The 21,938-nt window shown below is 37.0% G+C and overlaps 1 protein-coding gene across 1 annotated transcript; it reads right to left on the bottom strand.

The window, feature by feature from the left end:
- Positions 1-4,798: 4,798 nt before the first annotated feature.
- LOC106986169 (olfactory receptor 5M11) lies at positions 4,799-19,284 on the bottom strand. The gene is made up of 3 exons (XM_053203163.1): positions 18,683-19,284; positions 13,406-13,420; positions 4,799-6,043 (listed from the first exon to the last, which is right to left on the bottom strand). Exons 1-3 carry the CDS (start codon positions 19,282-19,284, stop codon positions 5,119-5,121), a joined length of 1,542 nt encoding a protein of 513 aa, XP_053059138.1. The 3' UTR covers positions 4,799-5,118.
- Positions 19,285-21,938: the final 2,654 nt, after the last annotated feature.

Below are 21,938 nucleotides of genomic sequence, written 5' to 3'. Positions count from 1 at the left end.
ACAACACTCTGCACAGTGACTAGAACATGCTAGTCATAAATACATATTGAGTGACTTTATTGAAAAAAAATAGAGTAGGATTTCACCCACAAATATCTTTTAGTTGACATGGTGTTTTCAAATTGACACATTTTGCACTACTTGCAAGATCATGAAATTCTTCTAAAGATCAATATAATTTGAATTCATGTGGCTTGCATTCTAGTATGGAAGCAAATGATGAGACCTGAGTAGCAGCTTCATCCATTAAAGGGCAAATGCTCTATAGTTTTAGAAGACGTCTAAACTTATTATCTTCTAACCCATCATCCTAACTTCACAACCTGATTTCATTTGTTGGCCTTATGATTGAATATAGTGTGAAAGGCACACAAATGTCAGTTACAAAGTAGAATAGGAACGTAATACAGAAAATGTTCACTTCTACCTGCAAAAAAGTCTGGCAAGATAACCTATATGTGATCACTTTATATCCATGGTGACTAGATCAAGGGAGGAAGAAATAAAAAAGAGGTCTTTCAAGGTAAAAGTCATGATTTTTAATTGTAATCACATCTGTTCCGTGTGAGTTTATAACAGGTTGGTAGAAGAATTTTCTTTTGCCCTGGACATTACACTTTAATTAAGCCTGATACTGAAGACAGTCTGACACTTAATGAAACAACCCAAATTCTGATAACACATAGATGTATAAATAGTGGTACATTTTTAAAATGTAAAGCTACTCAATAACAGAAAATATATCAAATTATGGATCTATACATCAACTGGATGATTTTCCAAAATATTTTGGCAACTCAGAGAATGTACACACAAAAGACTATATATGGTTTGATTCCATTTATATGAATATAGCAAGAAAAAGGCATATCTGTGATTAGCAAAGGCGGGGTATGCAGGGAAGTAATTGTCATAAAAGGGATAAAAAGGAAATTTGGGAAGTGATGAAATCCTGTATATGTCAATCAATAGTGGTGACAGTCCTATGGATACACATTTGTCAAAACTCCCAAATTGTACTTAAAATGGACACTTGTGTACCCATTACCTCTTATAGTTCACTGTCTCCACAGGGATCAGTTGTTTGTGAAAAAATGGATGCATCCCTTAATAGAATAAAAGGTTAAAATTATATGGTCATCTCAATAGATGCAGAAAAACATTTGACAAAATTCAATGTCCTATCATGAAAACTCTCAGCAAATTGGGTATAAAAAGAGCATACATCAATATAATAAAGGCTATCTATGATAAGCCCACGGCTAACATCATACTCAATGGTGGAAACGTGAAACCTTTCGTTTATGGTTAAAAACAAGACATAGGTGTCCACAATCACCACTCCCAGTGAACAAAATACTGGAAGTCCAAGCTAGAACAATTAGGCAAAAAAAAAAGTATCCAATATCTGAAAGATATAAGTAAAATTATCTTTGCAGACGATAGATCTTATACATAGGAAAACCTAAAGACACTACCAAATAACTGTTAGAGCTAATAAATAAATTCAGTAAGTTTATGCAGAATGCAAAATCAACAAGTAAAAAATAAGTTGCATTTTTACATACTAATAATGTACTATTGGGGAAAGAAATAAAGAAAAAAATCCAATAGCACCAAGATCAATAAAATACTTAGGAATGATTTTAACCAAAGCATGAAAAGATCTGTCCACTGGGGTGCCTGAGTAGATCAGTAGATTGAGCTCTTGGTTTCAGCTCGTGTCATGATCTCACAGCTCCTGAGTTCAAGTCCCACATCAGGCTCCTTGCTGACTGTGCAGCGCTGCTTGGAATTGTCTCTTTCCCTTTCCACCTCCCCCACTTCTATGCTCAGTTCTTCCTCTCTCTCTCTCATTCTCTCTCTCTCTCTCTCTCTCTCTCTCTCAAAGTAAATAAAGTAAAAAGAAATCTGTGCAAATCTAAAAACAAAAAGTCTTTGATGAAAGAAATGGAAGAAGACATAAACAAAAAGATACCCAGTGTTTATGGATTGAAAGAGAGTTAAAATTGTTAAAATGTGCATACTACCCAAAGCCATCTGTAGATTTAATGCAATTCCAATAAAATAATCCAATGACATTTTTCACTGTAACAAGGCAAATAATCCTAAAATTCATATGGAACAACAACAACAACAAAAAGACCTTAAATAGCCAAAGCAATCATGAGAAAGGACAAAGCCAGAGGCATCACACTTTCTGATTTTAAATTATTTTACAAAAGTATAGTAGTACAAACAAGATGCTATCTGTACCAAAAACAGACATATAGACCAAAGAAACAGAATTGAGAGCCAAGAAATAAACCCGTGCGTATACGGTCAACTAATATTTGACAAGGGAGTTAAAAAATACTCCATGTGGAAAGGAGAGTTTCTTCGGTGAGTGGTGCTGGGAAGAGGATGACCACATGCAGAACAATTAAATTGGAGCTCTATTTTATACCACACATAAAAAATTAACTTGAAATAAATTAATAACTTAAGCATAAAACCTGCCATAGGAAAAATGTTCCTTGGTATTCGTCTTGGCAATGGCTTTTTGTATGTGAAATCAAAAGTACAAGCAAGAAAAGAAAAATTAGACTGCATCAAACTTAAAGCTTCTGCACAGCAAAAAAAAAAAAAAAACTATCAACAAAATGAAAAGACAACCTATGGATTGGGAGAGAATATTTGCAAACAATATATCAGAGAAGACATTAATATCCAAAATACATAACAAAAAATACAGCTTAATACAAAAACAAATAAGCCTATTTAGAAGTGGGCAAATGGCCTGAATAGAAATTTTTCCAAAGAAGACATACAAATGGCCAATAGGTAATGAAAAGCTGCTTATCGCAAAACATCATGGAAATGCAAAGGAAAACCACAGCGCGATACAACTTCACAGCTATTAGGTGGCTATTATCAAAAAGACAAGAGATAGTAAGTGCTGGAGAGGATGTGGAGAAAAAGGAACCCATGTGCGTTGCTGATGGGAACATAAATCTATATAGACAATATGGAAACAGTATGGAGCTTCTTCAAAAAATCAAAAATAAAACTATCATATGACCCAGTTAGCCCCCTTCTGGGGATATGTACAGCCGGTGGAAATGAAATCATAATCTTGAAGAGATCGGTGCACCTTCACGTTCATTGCAGCAAAACTCACAAGATTCAAGACACGGAAACAATGTTAGTGTCCATTTGCATATGAATGGTTAAGACGATGTGGTATTTATATACAACGGAATATTACTCCATCATTTAAAAAGTGGAAATTGCCATTTGTAACATTGGATGAGGGCACTATACTAAGTGAAATAAGTGAGATAGACTAAGACCATATGATCTAACTTCTTTTTGAATGTGTTTGTTTATTTTGAGAGAGAGAGAGAGAGAGAGAGAGAGCACGCGCAGGAGCCAGGGGCAGAGGGAGAGAAAGAGAAAATCTCAAGCAAGATCCGCACTCAACATGGAGCCTGACACAGGGTTCAATCCCATGACCGAGGGATCATGACTTGAGCTGAAATTAAAAGTTGAATGGTCAACTGAACCACCTGGGTGCCCAGTATGATCTAACTTTTATGTGGAATCTAAGAAAGTCAGATTCACATAAACAGAGGGTACAGGGCTGGTTGTCAGGTGGGGGGGATGTGGGAAATGGGGAAATGTTGGTCAAAGGCTACAAGCTTTCAGTTATAAGATGAATAACCTCAAGGGAATCTAACGTACAACATGGTGACTGTAGTTAACAATACTGTACTGTATACTTGAAAATGCTAAGAGAGTAGATCTTAAATGTTTCACCGTGACCACCACAGGAAAAAAAAATGTGTTTATGCGACGTGATAGATGTGTTAACAAACAGTCTTGTGATAATCATTTCGTAACATATACATGTATCAAATCATTACAATGTACACCGTAAGCATACACAATCTTATATGTCAATTATCTCTCATTTTATAAATAAAATTTATAAATTTATCTCATTTTATAAATAAAACACTAAACTTAGTAAATTTCCAAGATTAAAATCATAAGGCATATGTTCTCTGGCAACAGAATGAAATGACAAATATGTAACAATGAAATATCTTTTAAACTCTCAAATATACAATGATTAAGCACTATCTTCTATAATAGCTCAAAGGTTAAAGAAGAGGTGCTGGAAAAAAAAAGAAAACAGTGCAAAATGAATGTAAAAATTACCAAAAATTGGCAGTTTTCGGCTAAAATAGTGTTTAGGTAAAGGGTATAAATGTTTATATGAGAAAAAAGCAACACTCAAATCAATAATCCAAATTTTCACTTATAAACTAGAAATGAAGAAAAAAGACATTGCCCGGCATTTCTAAACTTTTCACATCCAAGTGATACTGAAAGCATTCTTTCTTTTCCTAGACCTGGGTGCGTAGATTCAGCCTTGCAGATCAGAGGGAAAAAGTAGGTCCCTATAGTTCAGAGGTCATAGACTGGATCCACAAACTCAGATCTAGTGAAAAAAAAAAAACAAAAAAACAAAACATCACCCTATTCCTCTCTTCTCCATTCCCATACTGACAGTCCCATTCACAAGGAACGGGAAGACTATCATGATCCATGCTTTTTGGGTTTACTTAGTAACTCAGAGAAGAAGGACAGAAGGATGTGTTTCACAAACACTCCTAGCCCCAAAAGATAGATAATAAGAAGAATAGAACAAACGTAAGGAGTGGAACTGAGAACATCTTTATCTCGTCATCATTGTAAACAATAAGAACACAGGAATGTTCCATGCCATACTAAGTGGGAGTTTTCAATTAGAACAGTGCTCCTCAAATTTAATGTGTTTACAAATCACCTATGATTTGATTAAAACACAAGTTTGGATATAGTGCATCTAAGGTGCAGAACGTGGTGCTCCTACATTTCTAACAAAGTCCAAGGTGATGCTGTTGCTGCTGGTGTATGGACCACATGTTGAGGTGCAAGAATGCAGATTTATAAGTGAAGCTCATCTTTTCCCCAGACTTGAGATTTTTAGCTGAGATATTTGAGACTTATTCATAGAGAATATAAAAATACATCATTAGAATACAAAGATTTTGAGCCCAAGTTTTAGTGACGATTCATTGGAAATCAGGGTCAGTCCCATCTTAGTGACCTATTTCCTCTGAGGACATTTTTCAAGGCTTGCTTTACATCCTTGTTCCGCAGACTGTATATCAATGGATTAAGCACCGGACTTACAAAAGTGTAGAAGACAGCTATTATTTTGGATTCCTCTACAGTCTTATCTGTTGGTGGTCTTACATACATGCAGAAGAGCGTCCCATAAAAGAGAGTCACAGCCATCATGTGGGAGCCACAGGTGGAGAATGCCTTGCGTCTGCCCTCTGCCGATTTGATCCGGAGGATGGCACCAATAATGAAGGCATAGGACACCAGGATGATGCAGAGGGAGTTGGAGAGATTGAAGCCAGCTGATACGAGCATGGCATGCTCTTTGACATACGTATCAGAGCAAGAAAGCTTAATCAGTGGTGGGTCAGCACAGTAGAAGTGGTTGATGACATTGGATCTACAGAAGTTCAAGCGGAAGGTCAGGATGGCCTGGAACAGCCCATCTGAGAAGCCATAGACATAAGGCAATGTGGCCAAACAGAGGCAGGTACGTCTGGACATTTTCATGCTATAGCGCAGAGGGTCACATATGGCCACATAGCGGTCATAGGCCATTGCCGCCAGCATGTAAAACTCAGTGAGGAGAAGTGCAATGAAAATGTAACATTGCGTAAAGCAGCCAACAAAGGTGATGGTCTTCTTCTCCGATAAGAAATTAGTCAACATCTGTGGGGTTGCATTTGAGGTGTAACACAAGTCCACAAAGGCCAAATTAGTGAGGAAGAAGTACATGGGTGTGTGGAGGCGAGAGTCCAGTCTGATCAACAGCATCATGCCCAGGTTGCCCGAGAGGGTGACAAGATACAAAACCAGAAACAGCACAAAGAGGAGAAGTTGGAGCTCAGGCCGGTCTGTGAGCCCCAGGAGAATGAATTCTGTTATTTCACTGGCATTTGAGATGGACATTTTCTGAGAGTCTGGACCTGCGTTGGAAACAACGGAAGTCAAGCAGACAGAAAGGTACAAATCCTACTTCTGACTGTTGAAATGATTTTCCTCAATATCTCCATGTGTCATTCAAAATGAACGTTACCATAAACAGACTTTGTGCTTCTGCTAAGCCATTATTTCATTTGTCTTTGTATGGAATTACTATTATTTTTCTCTCTGTATAACTGTAGTCGCACCTATAGCTATACCTATAGATAACTGTACATAATACCTATTCCGTTATCCATGTTTACAACTGAGCTACACGTCCCCTCTCCCCCTTCAAAATTTTTTCCTCTCAAACTGTACTTATCCGATAAGGTGCAAGATGTTTTATGCATCCAGCACACCCTACATACCTCTAACTCACTCTGTAGCACATTCTATCACCTTTCTGCTCATTCTATCTACTTTCCACTCCTCATATATTCCTTCCTCCGGGACAGGGACAAAGTCCAGCTCATTATCGAACTGTGACTTCTAATTGCACATTTACAGATTCAATTTTAGGAAAGAAAAGAAAAGAATAGTGGAAGCATGAAAAATGGATTAATTACATATGTTTTACTCATCTCTGTATCCCAATGGAGCTTGTCATGATGTCATGCCCTCAGGAGAATTAAGAGCTTTTTGAATTTAGTGTACAAAACAATTGCTGGGAAGGCTTCTTAAGAAAAGTTACAGGAAGTTTATGTGAGATACTTTCATGTGGGATATGGGGAACTTCATATGTAACAAGTAACCAGGAGATTATAATGCAGATGTTCCCAGATTCACAATTTTAAAAAGGACAATCACTTTGGTCTAATAAACTTACAGCAAATAAACGAGTGAAGAATCATCTAATCAAATGAATTCTCACTCATTATTTTGAGAACAGTCTACAGCAATATAGATATATAATGTGCTGATAAGTAAGTAAGTTTTGCATGGTTAGTATTTAAGTTGTTAATCACAACTTCTACCTATCCAGAAGTAGGACAAATTCTATGGGTTTTTTGCTCTCCTTTACATCATAACCAGTGCTTAGTTTCATCTTCCTTTTTCTCAAATGTTCTCTTTCTTGCCCTTCCTCTCATATTCAATTTTTTGAACCCTGCCCAATTCTTGTCTCATTTCAAAATGAGTCACTGAAACTTACTTTAGTATAGGTTTTAGAGAGACAACAGCAATGTCTTTTTGTGCTTTATCTCCTTTATCCAGAGAGTAGGTACTTAACATTTGTTGAATACACTAACAACACTTGCTGATAATGAGCAATGATCCTTAACCGTGGGTTACTTCATTTCCTCATTCGTAAGTGGGAATGATGATATCTGTTCTACCTCCCTCAAGAGTCATTGTGGATATCAAACTAGATGTTCATAAAATAAGTATCATGTGATGAGGCACGGCCGATGCAAAAGTGAACAAAACCACCTTCAAAATCCCTGCCCTTCCAACTTTCACGTACAGTGGACGGAGACACAGATTAGTGCAAGGAAGTAAATGGTGATTCAAATGGCATTGTTAGGGAGGGAAAAAAATGGAATTTCGTGAAGCAGGTGTTCGGCTTTTAAGTAGCAACATCAGGGAAGTACATCTGAAAAGATGACCTTTTTTGGCAACAAACTGAAGGAGGACAAGAACAAGCAATAATCTTACTTTACGAAGGGTGTTCCAGGAAGGAGAAGGAACAGAGGCAAAGTCACCGTGTGGGATCTTTCTTTGTGGATAGTGGCAGTGTCTCTTCAGGAAGTGGCCAGCAGGAAACTGCCCTCTAAACAGTGTATTTCTTTAAATGACACACGTCAGTAGGGTGGCTTAGGAGATGATTTCACATCTGTTTGCACCCAGGAACCCTCAGAAAGGATGTAGATAGTGGTCACCAGGACAGAGAAAGATGGAAAGTAAAAGATCAGAATGTGGGCTTTTCAGATTTATAGACACTATAGAACTTGGACTTAAGGCTTTCATTTGTAGAAAAACTCATGTGTCGCATGTCACTTAATGAATACCTGTGGGAACTGAAAGAGTCTTGATTCGTGAGATGGTGACTTGTGTGGGATCCAGAAATACCCACTGGAAAGTAGAGCAGAAGTTCTGATAAATGGGAAGAAAAAAAAAATAAAAAGATAATGAATAGCATAGCGTGTGCTTACAGAAAGGACGTCACAGACGACCCAGCTGCCTGTATAAGGCCAGAGCAAAAGGTGAACATTCTTAACAGGGGGTTCAGAGTGGGTCCTGGAACACAGAGACTAACAGAGCTGATGACGGGGGATATAGAAGGAGATCACCCTCACTCCTGTGAAAAGAAAAAAAAAAAAGACTAAGGAAAAAAAAAGAAAAAAAGAAACCAAAACACCCAGGCAAGGATTCAGCCCTACTGAGAATGCGCTAGAGGGTAACAGAGCTCAATGGGCAAGATGTCTAGAGTAATTTTGTAGCCCATTCAATTATAGGTAAACGACAAAAGATTTTTTATGAAAAAAAATAGTTTGTAAAGTTAAGAAATAAAACTCTTAGGGAGAATTCATTGAAAAAATGGAGCTTAAGCTTCTTTTTTCCTCCTTTTTAAAATATAAGTCTCATGAAATATTTATTGAAACTATGGATCCTCAACCAGAGTTAATACACAAACTCAAAATCTTCCCCCACAAAAAATAGATGATAGATAGATAGATGATAGATAGATAGATAGATAGATAGATAGATGTAAAGGGCTCATAGATTGCCATGCTCTAACTACAAGAACTCTTCTCTTAGAGAAAGCTCCACCCCATGTCTGAAAATGTCCTTTCATTTTTCTATGATAGTAGACCTTTTACCTTTCTTTGTTCTTTTGCACCAGTGACAGCTCTGTAAAATGTTATCCAGGGAGATCAATGGAAATGTCAATGACCCTCTTGTCAGGAAAACTCAGTGAGGTTCAAACTCAGGACCTGAGAACAGAAGGGATGGCATGGGCATATTTCAAGCAAACAAGGAGCAAACTGTTGTGCCTTAGTTTGACACTTTAAGTAATTTCCTCCTGACTAAAACTAAAGAACATAAAAACACGAAGACTTACTTCTGATTGTGAAATGCCCTATTTTTTCACCTCTGATTGAGGAAGTTCACTGAGGCCTTTCCAAGCTGTAAAATGTTGTTGCATTTATACCAGGATGTGGGAGGTAGGGGCAGGTCTTAAAGCAAGTCTCAGAAGGATTTAAGAATAGCAGCGATGTGTGTTACATGGGTAATCACGCCTGTGGGGATTAATTGGGACACCCTGGGATCAGAAAGCTAATCAGATGACTCAATCTTATTTTCCCTAATGTCAGAATTCCTATTTGCCCTACGAGCTCTGGGGAAGGCACACAAAAAGTCTCATCTTCAAATTTTGACAACGGTCTGATTTTCCATTTTTTTTCTTTCACACTGAAACTGTTTCCTCTCTTAAATCCAGAATGCTCAGAATGTCCCCTCTGATGAACATCGAAGTCTTGGGGAAGGACAGTCATAAACAGCATTGTGACACACACAGGTCATGGGCAAACTCCTTGGTGAGGACTTCCTCTGTGTGGACAACTTTTAAGTAGGTAATTTAATGTCTTCAAAATAACCCTAAAGGGAAGGGACTCCATCCTGAACTTCCAGAAAAAAAGACAGAGGCTCTACTAAAGGAGCTTGGATGGACTAACGTCCCAGTACCAGGTAGTACCTAAGTGCCAGGGTAGAGTTTGATGCCTATCGTCACATACCAAGTGGACTCTGTTTTCTTTTCTTTTTTTTTTTTTTTAAGTTTTGTAACGTTTATTTATTTTTGAGGCCGGAAGAGACAGAGCATGAACAGGGGAGGTCAGAGAGAGAGGGAGACACAGAATCCGAAGCAGGCTCCAGGCTCTGAGCCATCAGCACAGAGCCCGAGGCGGGGCTCGAACTCACGGACTTCGAGATCATGACCTGAGCCAAAGTCAGACGCTTAACCGACTGAACCACCCAGGCTCCCCCAGATTGGACTCTGTTTTCAACTGAAAGTCGCTGCCATTCCTCACCCTGCAGTCACACTTTGTCCTTCTGTCCATCTCTGGCTTTAAATATTCACTGAGCTTCCCCTACAGTTGACACCTTGCTCATTCCCAGCAGATCCAAGTTGCTTCTGGCAGCAGGAAAGGCTCAAATGGATGTCTTCTCAAAAGATGCTTTCTCCGCCTCCGCAGAAGTGAGTTTGACCTCCCTCCTCCATGTGCTCTTAGCGCCCTGCCCCCATCCTTGTCTAAAACAATCTGTTTAATTTACTGCCCACATCTCTCTTGACAACACTACATTGCATCTTTATGGGCAGGAACTGTGATCTCTGCAGCTAGCACAGGCCCTGGGATATGATCGCTGATCAACAGATACTTGCTGGATGACTTAAGAAGTGGGCCGTGTGTTCTTTGGTTTTGCGAATCCACAGCAACTCTTGGTTATCCCCTCCCTGGTACTTGCGCTTTTATTGAGCTTACTTCCTTCTCCCTCAAAAATGAAAACTGCAGGGAGCCAAAGTGGAATAAGTGGGGAATTTATTTAAGGACCCAATTGAAACAAATCACAATGAAGGTCATTAAATATAGGTGATAGGCATGGGACACTTACTATGTGCTGCAATCACCTTTCAATCCTTAGTTTAGTTGTTCCTCACACAAGTCCATAGAACACTAGCACCATTTTCTTCATTTTACAGAGGGTAAACTGAAGCAAGGAGAGGTTACGTAGCTTTCCCTGGTAGATGCAAATAATAATTGGTGAGCCTGGCATTCAGTCAGGCCATTCAATAGTCTTTAATACCATGTTGTTGATACTTTAACAACGAAATGCAATGCGTTCACACCATGCTAAACATTCTCCAGGTTTACTGGCATTCATTCATTCATTCATTCATTCATTCATTCATTCACTGGCTTAACAAACATTTAGGGGAAATTTTGTGCTTACCACTGTACTGTCGATGTAGAGTATAAGAGAAAGTCAAACTATCTGTGTCCTTAAAGAGTTTCTACTCCGTGGTGGGAGGGATGAGGCAAGCATATGCAAAGTTTCACTGTGCAGTTTTCTTTTGTCTTCAAATTTGTACTCTTTAAATATTTTATTTAATTAATATGCAGTGCCATATTGGTTTCAGAAGTAGAAGTCAGTGATTCATCACTTACATACAACACCCAGTGCTCATCACACGAGTGCCCCCTTAACACCCATCATCCATTAAGCCCATCTTCTGCCCACCTCCTTCCATCAACCCGCAGTTTGTTCTCTGCCATTAAGACTCTATTGTTGTTTGTTTCCCTTTGTACTCTTTTCCCAAATCCGATTTGTTCATCTGTCTTATTTCTTAAACTCCACATATGAATGAAATTATATGATATTTATCTTTCTCCAGTGGACTTATTTTTCTTAGCATTATACATTCTAGCTCCATCCATATTATTGCAAATGGCAAGATTTCTCTCTCTCTCTGTCTGCTTTTTTTATTTTTTTGGATGGCTGAATATATTGATAAATTTCTAGCCAGACTTATAAAAGAGAAAAGAGTAAGGACCCAAATAGATAAAAATCTCCAATGAAAGAGGAGACATCACAAATAACGCACAGAAATACAATTATAAAAAAATACTATGAAAAATTATATGCCAAAGAAAAGGGCAATCTGGAAGAGATGGACTAATTCCTAGAAAATCGCACACTAACAAAACTGAAACAGGAAAAAACAGAAAATTTGAACAGACCTATAGCCAGCAAAGAAATTGTATCAGATATCATAAATCTCCCAACAAATAAGAGTCCTGGGCCAGATGGCTTCACAGGGGAATTCTGCCAGACATTTAAAGCAGAGTTAATACCTATTCTTCTCAAACTGTTCATAAAATAGAAATGGAAGGAAAGCTTCCAAACTCTTTCTATGAATCCAGCATTACCTTGATTCCAAAACCAGACAAAGACTCCACTAAAAAGGAGAATTACAGGCCAATATCCCTGGTGAACATGGATCCAAAAATTCTCAACAAGAGACTTGCAAATTGAATTCAACAGTTCATTAAAAGAATTATTCCCCATGATCAAGTGGGATTTATTCCTGGGCTACAGGGCTGGTTCAATATTCATAAATCAATCAATGAATCAATCAATGTGATACATTAATGTAAAAAATGTAATGTAAAAAGATAAGAACCATATGATCCTCTCAATAGATGCAGGAAAAGCATTTGACAAAATATAACATCCATTCTTGATAAAAAGCCCTCAACAAAGTAGGGATAGATGGAATATACTTCAACATCATAAAAGCCATATATGAAAGACCAACAGCTAATATCATCCTCAAAGGGGAAAAACTGAGAGGCTTTTTTTTTAAAGACAAGAATGCCCACTCTCACCATTACTACTTAATATAATACTGGAAGCCTTAGCCTCAGCAATCAGACAACAACAACAAAAAAATAAAGGTATACATATCATCAAGGAAGAAGTCAAACTTTGACTATTTGCTTTATGTAGAAAACCCGAAAGACTCCACTAAAAAATTGCTAGTACTAATACATGAATTCAACAAAGTCACAAGATATAAAATCAATGTGCAGAAATCTGTTGCATTTCTATATCCCAATAACGAAGCAGCAGGAAGAAATCAAGGAATTGACCCCATTTACAGTTGCACCAAAAACAATAAGATACCTAAGAAAAAACCTAACTAAAAAGGTTAAAAAATCTATACTCTTAAAATTATAGAAGGCTCATGAAAGATATTGAAGAGGACAGGAAGAAATGGAAAAACATTCCTTGCTCATGGATTCGAAGAGCAAACATTGTTAAAATTTCCCTACTATCCAAGGAATCTACATATTTAATGCAATCCCTATCAAAATGCCACCAGCATTCATGGCAGAGATAGATCAAACAATCCTAAAATTTGTATGGAACCACAATAGATACCAAATAGCCAAAGAAATCCTGAAAAAGAAAAATGAAACTGGAGTCATTACGATTCTGGATTTCAAGCTATCTCCCAAAGCTGTAGTCATCAAAACAGTATGGTACTGGTACAAAAACAGACGCAAAGATCAATGGCACAGAATAGAAAATCCAGAAATGGACCCAAAACTCATCATATAGTCCACTCATCTTTGACAAAGATGAAAACAGTCTCTTCAACATATGGTGTTGGGAAAACTGGGTGGCGACATACAGAAGAATTCAACTGGACCACTGTCTTACACCATACACACTAATATATTCAAAATGGATGAAAGACCTAGATGGGAGCCAGAAACCATCAAAATCCTAGAGAAGAATACAGAGTAACCTCTTTGACACTGGCCAGTGCAACTTCTTTCTAGATACATTGCAGAAGGCAAGAAAAACAAAAGCAAACATGAACTATTGGGACTTCATCAACATAAAAAGCTTCTACACAGTGAAGGAAACAATCAACATAACTAAAAGGCAGCCTAAAAAATGGGAGAAGATATTTGCAAATGATGTATCTGATAAAGGGTTAGTGTCCAAAACCTATAAAAACCTTATCAAATTCAACACCCAAAAAACAAATAATCCAGTGAAGAAATGGGCAAAAGGCATGAATAAACACTTTTCCAAAGAAGACATCCAGATGGCTAACAGACACATGAAAAGAGACGCAGTGAGGTTTTCAATTGCTAAGAATTTGTGAAGATCATGATGAAAAGTGGTAGAATTTGTAATGACATAATTATAATGCAATGAGCTTAATGATAGTTTATTAATTCAACATAGATCTATTGAGAATCATCTGTTCTAGGTTTGGGAAAATACTGGCTTTAAAATAAGTGAGCAAAAGCAGATAGATATGGACCTTGCCCTCTGGGGCCAACAATCTGGTTATGATACAATCATGAATCAATCACACAAATATCATACAAGTATTAACTTAGAGGTGTGAAAAGTCCTATGCAGTAAAGGTTCGTGATACTATGCGAGCATATACCCAGAGGATAGGGCTTACTCAGCAAAGAAAAAAACTGACATTAAAACACACCAAATTTGACATAAGAAGAAAATTTACCTACAGAGAAATAACAGAGGATCTGGTAATAAAATCTTCTGTGGAACACACTAAGACAGACCTGAAAAAGAATAATTTTCTATGTACTGAAAGGAAATACCAGTCTATCTAGATCCGTACCCGAATGAGTTATTCATCAAGAATTAAAGTTAAAACGAGGCAATTTCAGACGAATAAAAACAGAATTTCTCTCACACAAACGGTCATTGAGGATGACTAATTAAAGGTATAAATCATATAGAAGAAAACTAGACCCAGAATAAAAAGGGGATACAAAGAGAACAGTGAGTCACTGACAAAAATGGCTAATTTTAAAGGAACATTAATATTAGATAAATATTAGATAAACTAGATAAATTAGATAAACATTCAATATAATTATAATTGTAGTCATATATAACAGGTAATATTTAAACAGTTTATTATTAAGTGATAATTTATTATCAATCATATATCATTCTTCATGACACCATATAAGATAGAAGCAGGAGTATCCATGTTAAAATATTCTATAATCCTTTTATTGTTCCAAGAAAAGTATGACTAATGACTTTGTTCAATCATTATATCTCTCCAAATTTTTAAAACTTTACTAAAAGTAGAAAGTACAATGTATTCTAATCAAATAAAAAGTAGAACAAAAAACTAAAAAAAAAGTTTAGAGAACACAATTTAATTCGTGGTAAGAAAGGGGAGAAAACACAGAGTAAATGCTTTCTAGGTGCAAAATAAACTGTTAGAAAGTATTCATCAGCATGTATATTCATAAAAGTATGAAATTCAGTAATTGAAAGGACTCAGGGCCTGAAAGTCAGGGTAGAAACGAACATAATAGGCATCAACTAACTGAAAAGAATAAAAAATACTGCTGAAGGTATCTGAATATCAGGCAAAATGCACACTTAGGTTTTAATCACCAAAGTTGGGAGAGAACGTACAAAATGTTAAAAGGGATAAGCCTCATTCATTAGCTGACAGGAGCTAATAAAATACGCAAAAATTACGAAGAGAAATTGATAAATCCACAAGCATCCCTCTCAGATTTTATATTTGAAACAGTAAAGCATTTGTAGGATACTGAAAATCTTAAAATAAAAAATCAACTGGATTGACCTTGATCTCATAAGACCCTGCTCTGCTCAGCTCCCATTTCCTTTGAGAGTAATTTTCAACACGATTGATTGCCAAACCTTGTATGTCTCAGGAGAAAATGCCAAAGATGAGCAGTAAGGTACCACGAAATGGATGGATACACAAATTATCCTGCAGGCAATGGACCACCTGTAATGGCTGAAGAGGAAAGTAACACAACACCTCACTTCTGTTGCTATTTTCCTTGTGAACTCTTAAATCTGGATATGGCAGCTTCCAGTTTGGAAAGTGGCCCAGTTTGGGTAAGACACAAGAGATGATCAAGGCATGCAAAACTTATGACGAACTGCAAACTATGTTAAACCTAGGAAAGGAAGATCTGAAGTGGCAAGTATCAGAATAAGAGGGTGGACACGGGACCAAATATGGACTATAAGTACCTTATGTCTTTCTCCATCTTGTAGCCACCATCACTGGCTCAATGAAGTTGGTATCATGTGCCTTCTGAGAAAATAATGGACATTCTGGAGAGAATAAGATATTTCTGTATATTCTAAAGTCTTCTGCCAAAGATCCTTCAACAAACTCTAACATTTCAAGCTTCCGGATTAGAGGTGGTAAGGTTATTTTTTAAAAACAGCTTGCAATGATGATGGAATGGACAACTTGGTCCTTAAAAAGAGAACCTAGCGAAAGACTGATACAAATAGGAAAACGTGATGCATGATAGAATTCTCATAAAAAAATGGGCAGGCTATTGAAAAAACGATAGAAAATTTATTATTTTCATTACACAATCAGAATTAAAGTCTGTTTTGCAGCATTTATAATGCTAGGGAAAAGAAAGTTTTAAATATGCAAAAATAAAACTCTAAAGCATTGAAAGAAAATATAAGAGAATATCTTTATAATCGGAAAGAATTGTTTACACAAAACAAACAAAGCCCACCATAAAGAGAAGATTAACATGTGAACTATGTTAAAATACCACCAAATACATCATGCATAAAAGGGAAACATAAGCTACAAACAGACTGAAGTATTTGCATTGCATATATCATGAAAAGGTTGGTATCTAGTACAGAATACATAAGGAGCTAATGCGAAGGTAAAAAATAAAGATAAAATAACCCAGCTGAAAAATGAACAAAAAATGTAGACAGACAACTGAAGAAAAGAAAGCTTTTCAATTAGTACCAAAGAACGTAAAAACATGGCATTTCACTTGTAATGACAACACAGAAGATTAAAGAAGAAATTAGAATCCATTTTGCACCCATCAGATTGGAAAACATTTTGAAAGTCTGACAGTATGTAGGAATGGGCAAGAATATGGAGTAAAGACCAATCTCGCACACTGTTTTTGGGACAGCACTAAGTAGAGCAATTTGGCAATATCTACTAAACGCAAAGATACTCTTTTATGACCCAGAAATTACCCTCTTGGGAGTTTACATGGAGGAACGCTTGAACTGGTCCACACTCAGAATTTCAGAGCAAAATGTTTGCTAGATTTTCATATTACCAAGGAACAGGAAAAATGTATTCCCCCATCAATAAGAGAATGGATAGATAGACTGTGGTATATTTATATACTGACGTGGACTTTACCAGTGACAGTTCATGCTCCATGAATCAGCACGGATGAATCCAACAAGATTTAGTGAAAACAGAATAACTTGCAGAAGGATAGCACGACTTCATTTATAGCCAAGTTTTCAATATGCTAAAAAAATATATTATATAATTCTATGGACACAAGAACACCAGCAAGTGTAGAACTCTACATAGGGATAAGAAACATTAAATTCACAGCAGGGTTGAGTGTAGGGAATGGCAAGAGAAACGGAATCAGGCAGGGAGGGCTTAGTTTGAGAATAGCTGAGTATGTGAAATAATCTGAACCCAAACTGGCATGTGTGAAGCCGTAATAATGATTAGATACATTTGCACAGGAGGTCTTTATATTATTTTCTATTTTCAATGCATTGGAAATAGTTCATAATAAAAAAAAAATACAAGTGAAACTACCAAACCACTTTTATGATGAGGGTATGAGGGTGAATATGAATTAAAAAAAATAAAAATAAAAACCTTCTAAGGAAAATATGCCATTCCCTCAAATGCCTTATGAATGAGGATTACAGTGAACTAGTATTATCACTCTAAAGGTATTTCTTTTCTTGGGGTGCCTGGGTGGCTCTGTCCATTGAGCATCTGACTTCAGCTCAGGTCATGATCAGTTTGTGAGTTCTAGCCCCGCGTCGGGATCTGTGCTGACAGCTCAGAGCCTGGAGCCTACTTCAGATTCTGTGTCTCCTCATCTCTTGGCCCCTCCCCTGCTCATGCTCTGTCTCTCTCTGTCTCTCAATAATAAATGAATGTTAAAAAAAATTAAAGATATTTCTTTTGTTTAATAAATATTTTTTAATTATTTTCAATGTTTATTTATTTTTGAGAGAGACAGAGGGGAGGGAATAGAGGAGAGGGAGAGAGAGAGGGAGCAGAGAATACCAAGCTGGCTCCCTGCTGTGAGTCCAGAGCTCAACACAGGGCCCCAGTTTAGGAACAGGGAGAGCCTGACCTGGACCAAAATAGTCAGACACTTAACCCACTGAGCCACCCAGTCACCCCTAAAGTTATTTCTTAGGGTAATATGAATTACCCAGAGATCTTTATTACTATGTGATCTATAGAAATGCAAAAAGAAAAAAAAATACCTGCTATGGTTGAAAAGTTTTCGGAAATCAGTTTGAAAATTCTTAAGCACTGTAAAAATTGAACGTGTGATCGTTGACATAATATCATTTGGTAATTCTGGGTTTTTTTTTATGACTTTGTACAATTATGAATTTAGTGGTAGAATCTTTTGTTCTTTATTGATTTATAAAGCAAGAGCAATGCCTTCTGGTCTTGTCTTTCAGTTGCTATGCAGTATTTGTCCTTCTTCACTGAGACAGCACTTTAAATGTTTGCAAATATCTTATATAGTCTTCTAAGTCCCATATTCAAATTAGGAACGACAAAGAACATGTAATGACAGAAAGTGATTTGCTAAATGTAAATGTTCATTAATTTGTGAGATTATAAGACATATTACATACCTCTGACCAAAGCGTCTATTTAAAAAGTAATTTCTTTTGGACAACTTTCCTGATTGCTTGTTTAACATCTTTGTTCCTAAGGCTATAGATCAAAGGGTTTAGCATAGGGCTTGCAAAGATATAAAAAACTGCGACAATTTTCCCCTGTTCTACAGATGCCTCGGAAGGGGGTCTCAGATACATGCAGAATAGCGTCCCATAAAAGATGGTGACCGCTGTCAAGTGGGACCCACAGGTGGAGAAAGCCTTGCGCCTCCCCTCTGCAGAACGGATGCGCAGAATCGTCGTGAAAATGAAAATGTAGGAGATGAGAATGATGGCAAGAGAGCATGTGAGATTGAAACCAGCCACCACAAACATGGCAGTTTCTTTGACATACGTATCCGAGCAGGCAAGGACTATGAGAGGTGGGTCCGCACAGTAGAAGTGGTTGAGTTCATTGGGTCCACAGAAGGAGAGGCGAAGCATCAGGATGGTCTGTGCCAGGCCATTTGCAAAACCGTAAATATAAGGCGTAGCAACAAGAGAGAGGCAGACACATCTGGACATCTTGCTACCGTACAGCAAGGGGTTGCAGATCGCCATGTAGCGGTCGTAAGCCATCACCGTCAGCATATAATAATCCGTGATCACCAGGGCAATGAAAAAGTGGAATTGGAGAAGGCAACCAAGGAAGGAAATGGCTTTTCTCTTGGATAAGAAATGAACCAGCATCTGCGGAGCGACACTGGTAGCGTAACAGAGATCCACAAAGGAGAGATGGCTGAGGAAGAAGTACATGGGCGTGTGAAGTTTTGAGTCACTTCGGATTAACAAAATCATGCTCACGTTGCCAACTACTGTGATAAGGTAGATGACCAGGAAGACCACAAAAAGGACAGGCTGCAACTTGGCTCGATCTGTCAGTCCCAGGAGGATAAACTCAGTCACTGTGTAGTTTGTGTAGTTTGTCTGTAACATTGTGTGTGCTCGGCTTCAAATGGGGACTGAAAGAAAGCAAATAGAGATGCATGTCTTTGGTCACGCATCTGTTACCCCCATCATGTCATCTGATAGTTCTAGTCTGAAACTTGTAAATTTCACGTGCCGTAAAGGAATAGCCTAGTAATCCCGCAGTTGACAGTTTAAACATCTACATTAGTAGAGAGCTCCTTTTATAAAGGCAGTCATATTCTAAATGCTTTTCTTCAAGTTTCTTCGTGTTGAAAAGACTTAATCTTCTCTGCAAGATGTATTACTTTTGTTTACTTACAATTTCCTTAAACGTTGCTGTTTTGGGACATTGCAGTCAGTTGTTTCTGCAATGTGGTTTGATGTGATATATAAATCATCACGTGGTTTTTGCAGCTAGAGGGAATGACGCATATCCCTATAGAACTAGCTTTTGTCCTCTTGCCTCCCCGAACTCAAGATCTTTTCAAGCAGTTTGTTCCCTCATGCTGCAATTCATGTCCTTTCCCTTGGTGTCTTCTCTACTCAGGTGGTCCCCTATCACCAAACCTTAGTGAACATGTAAGACTCAGCCTAGGATCTCCTTTGCTTTGGGTATCATTGTCAAAAATCACGGCCAAAACGTGGTTCATGAGGCATAAAAGTCAATCCTGTTTTTGGTATAAGAAAAGATATGTGTATGATACATAATATATATGTATGTATATATATTTATTTATAAGACATATATATGTATATATACGTATATATATATGTATGTATAAGACATACAGATACCTATATATCAGTGATAGCAAGTGTTCATAGGGTGAGAGACTAACGGAAACAATATATTAAAAGACTCCCTGATATGGGAGGAGGTGATAATAATGAAAAAAAAGATTAACAAACATATCCATGCATTATAGTAATTCAACTGCAACTCTACCTCCTCTTAGCTCTCGCAAAAATTGAGAAAAATTCTGTGACATAAATTCTATTTAAGTTTTTCAATACATGTAAATGATCTTACCAGAATAATCATAGTAATATTACAACTGAGATGAGACATAAGATACCCTCAAGTCCATCTCCCCACATTTCTGCAGGATAAAAGTACCATAAATATCATTGTGGAAAACCTACACTTCCTTTCAAAAACACACACTAAGGTATGGCAATGTTGCACTGCCTCTTTCTAATAGCTATGAGGCCAGGGATGGTGAGGGATCACTCTGTAAGGCAATTTGTAAATGTCTTTCTCCAGCACCTTTTCCATTACATTATCCCATGCTGCACTTTTGGACTTTGGAATTATTTGCCAGGGTAATAAAATGTAAGTCACTTAATGAATGTCACAAGTCACCTAAATGAATGTAATCATATTTATCTTGTGTATTTCTAAGTTCTTAAGATTAATTATCATAATAGACAAGTACTGTTTCTTGTTGGGATGGTATTCTTAATATCTATTTATTGACACATTAATCAAGAGTCAAAATAATTACAATCTCCATTTATTTGTTACTGTGGGATAATGAGGCAATACAAACTTGATCATTTCAGATAATTTAATTGCGTACTTTGCGACAATAACTTTTCTTTAAAGGAAGAGAGCACAATTTTGTTCATGATTTGAGCAAACAAACAAAAAACTCTCAGAAAAGTGTTTGTAGGTGGACAGAAGTAGTTATGGGGATACCTGGGGGCTCTGTAGATTTGACATTCACCCTCACTCTGAGACTCTGTCATGTAGATGCTTGCTGTCACTAGGCAGCCACCCAAAGAGGTAGAAGGTTGGTGTCTTCTTTAACAAGGATTATGTCTCCTTTACATGTGGCAGTGGTTCAGTTTGAAGTGGAAAAAGATTTAGAGAAAGTATCTTCATCAAATGCATTTTTCATTCACTTAAAAAATTAATATAGATTATAAAGTTGAGCGTGACCAATTCTCCCTGAAGGGGATACAGAGTATTGCATGATCTGATGCTAATAATTATAAAATAATAGAGTAGTATTATTAACTTGGAAGGAAACAAAATGGTATTTACTACCATCCTGTTAGTTTTCTTCATGAAGCAACAGACAGTATCCATGGGTGGTTATGAGAGTCAGCAAAGATTAGAGATACCTCATGCATAAAATTTGGTTCTGAAAACAACTCCCTTGTATGAGATATTTAATTCAGATAAAACTTTTAAAATATGTCTTACATGGAGGAAACACTTAGTAAGTTGTAGCTACTGTTGTATTTGGGTGAAAAATCCAGGTCTAGTCTAACATAAGACTCAACATCAGAGTGTGACTTTCGGGGACAAGAGTTTATCAAATCTCTAACTAGAGCCTCATTGGCACCTGGAACAGTGCTTTCCCAAAATGGAGCCAATCAATCATATATGGAATGGATGTTCTCTCTAGTTTCCTTTCTATTATAACTATTACTCTATTGTACTTGTATAAGTACTTGTACTCTTAAAAATCATTAGACTCAATATCAACAATTGTGCTAATTCATTAGAATATGTTTCAACCCGTAATTTGATTTTTTTGTTGACTAAAACATTTATTTCTACTTTCCAAAATATGTATTTAACAACACCAAATCCTACCTGTGAAAGAGGAATGATTTCCCAAGGACAGCATGGATAGAAGAACCTGAAGAGTTTATAACAGAATTATCACATA

This window comes from Acinonyx jubatus, chromosome D1 (assembly GCF_027475565.1).
Source record: "Acinonyx jubatus isolate Ajub_Pintada_27869175 chromosome D1, VMU_Ajub_asm_v1.0, whole genome shotgun sequence".
Taxonomy (NCBI): domain Eukaryota; kingdom Metazoa; phylum Chordata; class Mammalia; order Carnivora; family Felidae; genus Acinonyx; species Acinonyx jubatus.
This window is presented reverse-complemented; position numbering and strand designations above follow the sequence as displayed.

What these genes read in the sequence shown, in the direction of transcription:
- LOC106986169 (XM_053203163.1), bottom strand. Translation starts at nt 19,284, where the DNA reads ATGTTACAGACAAACTACACAAACTACACAGTGACTGAGTTTATCCTC.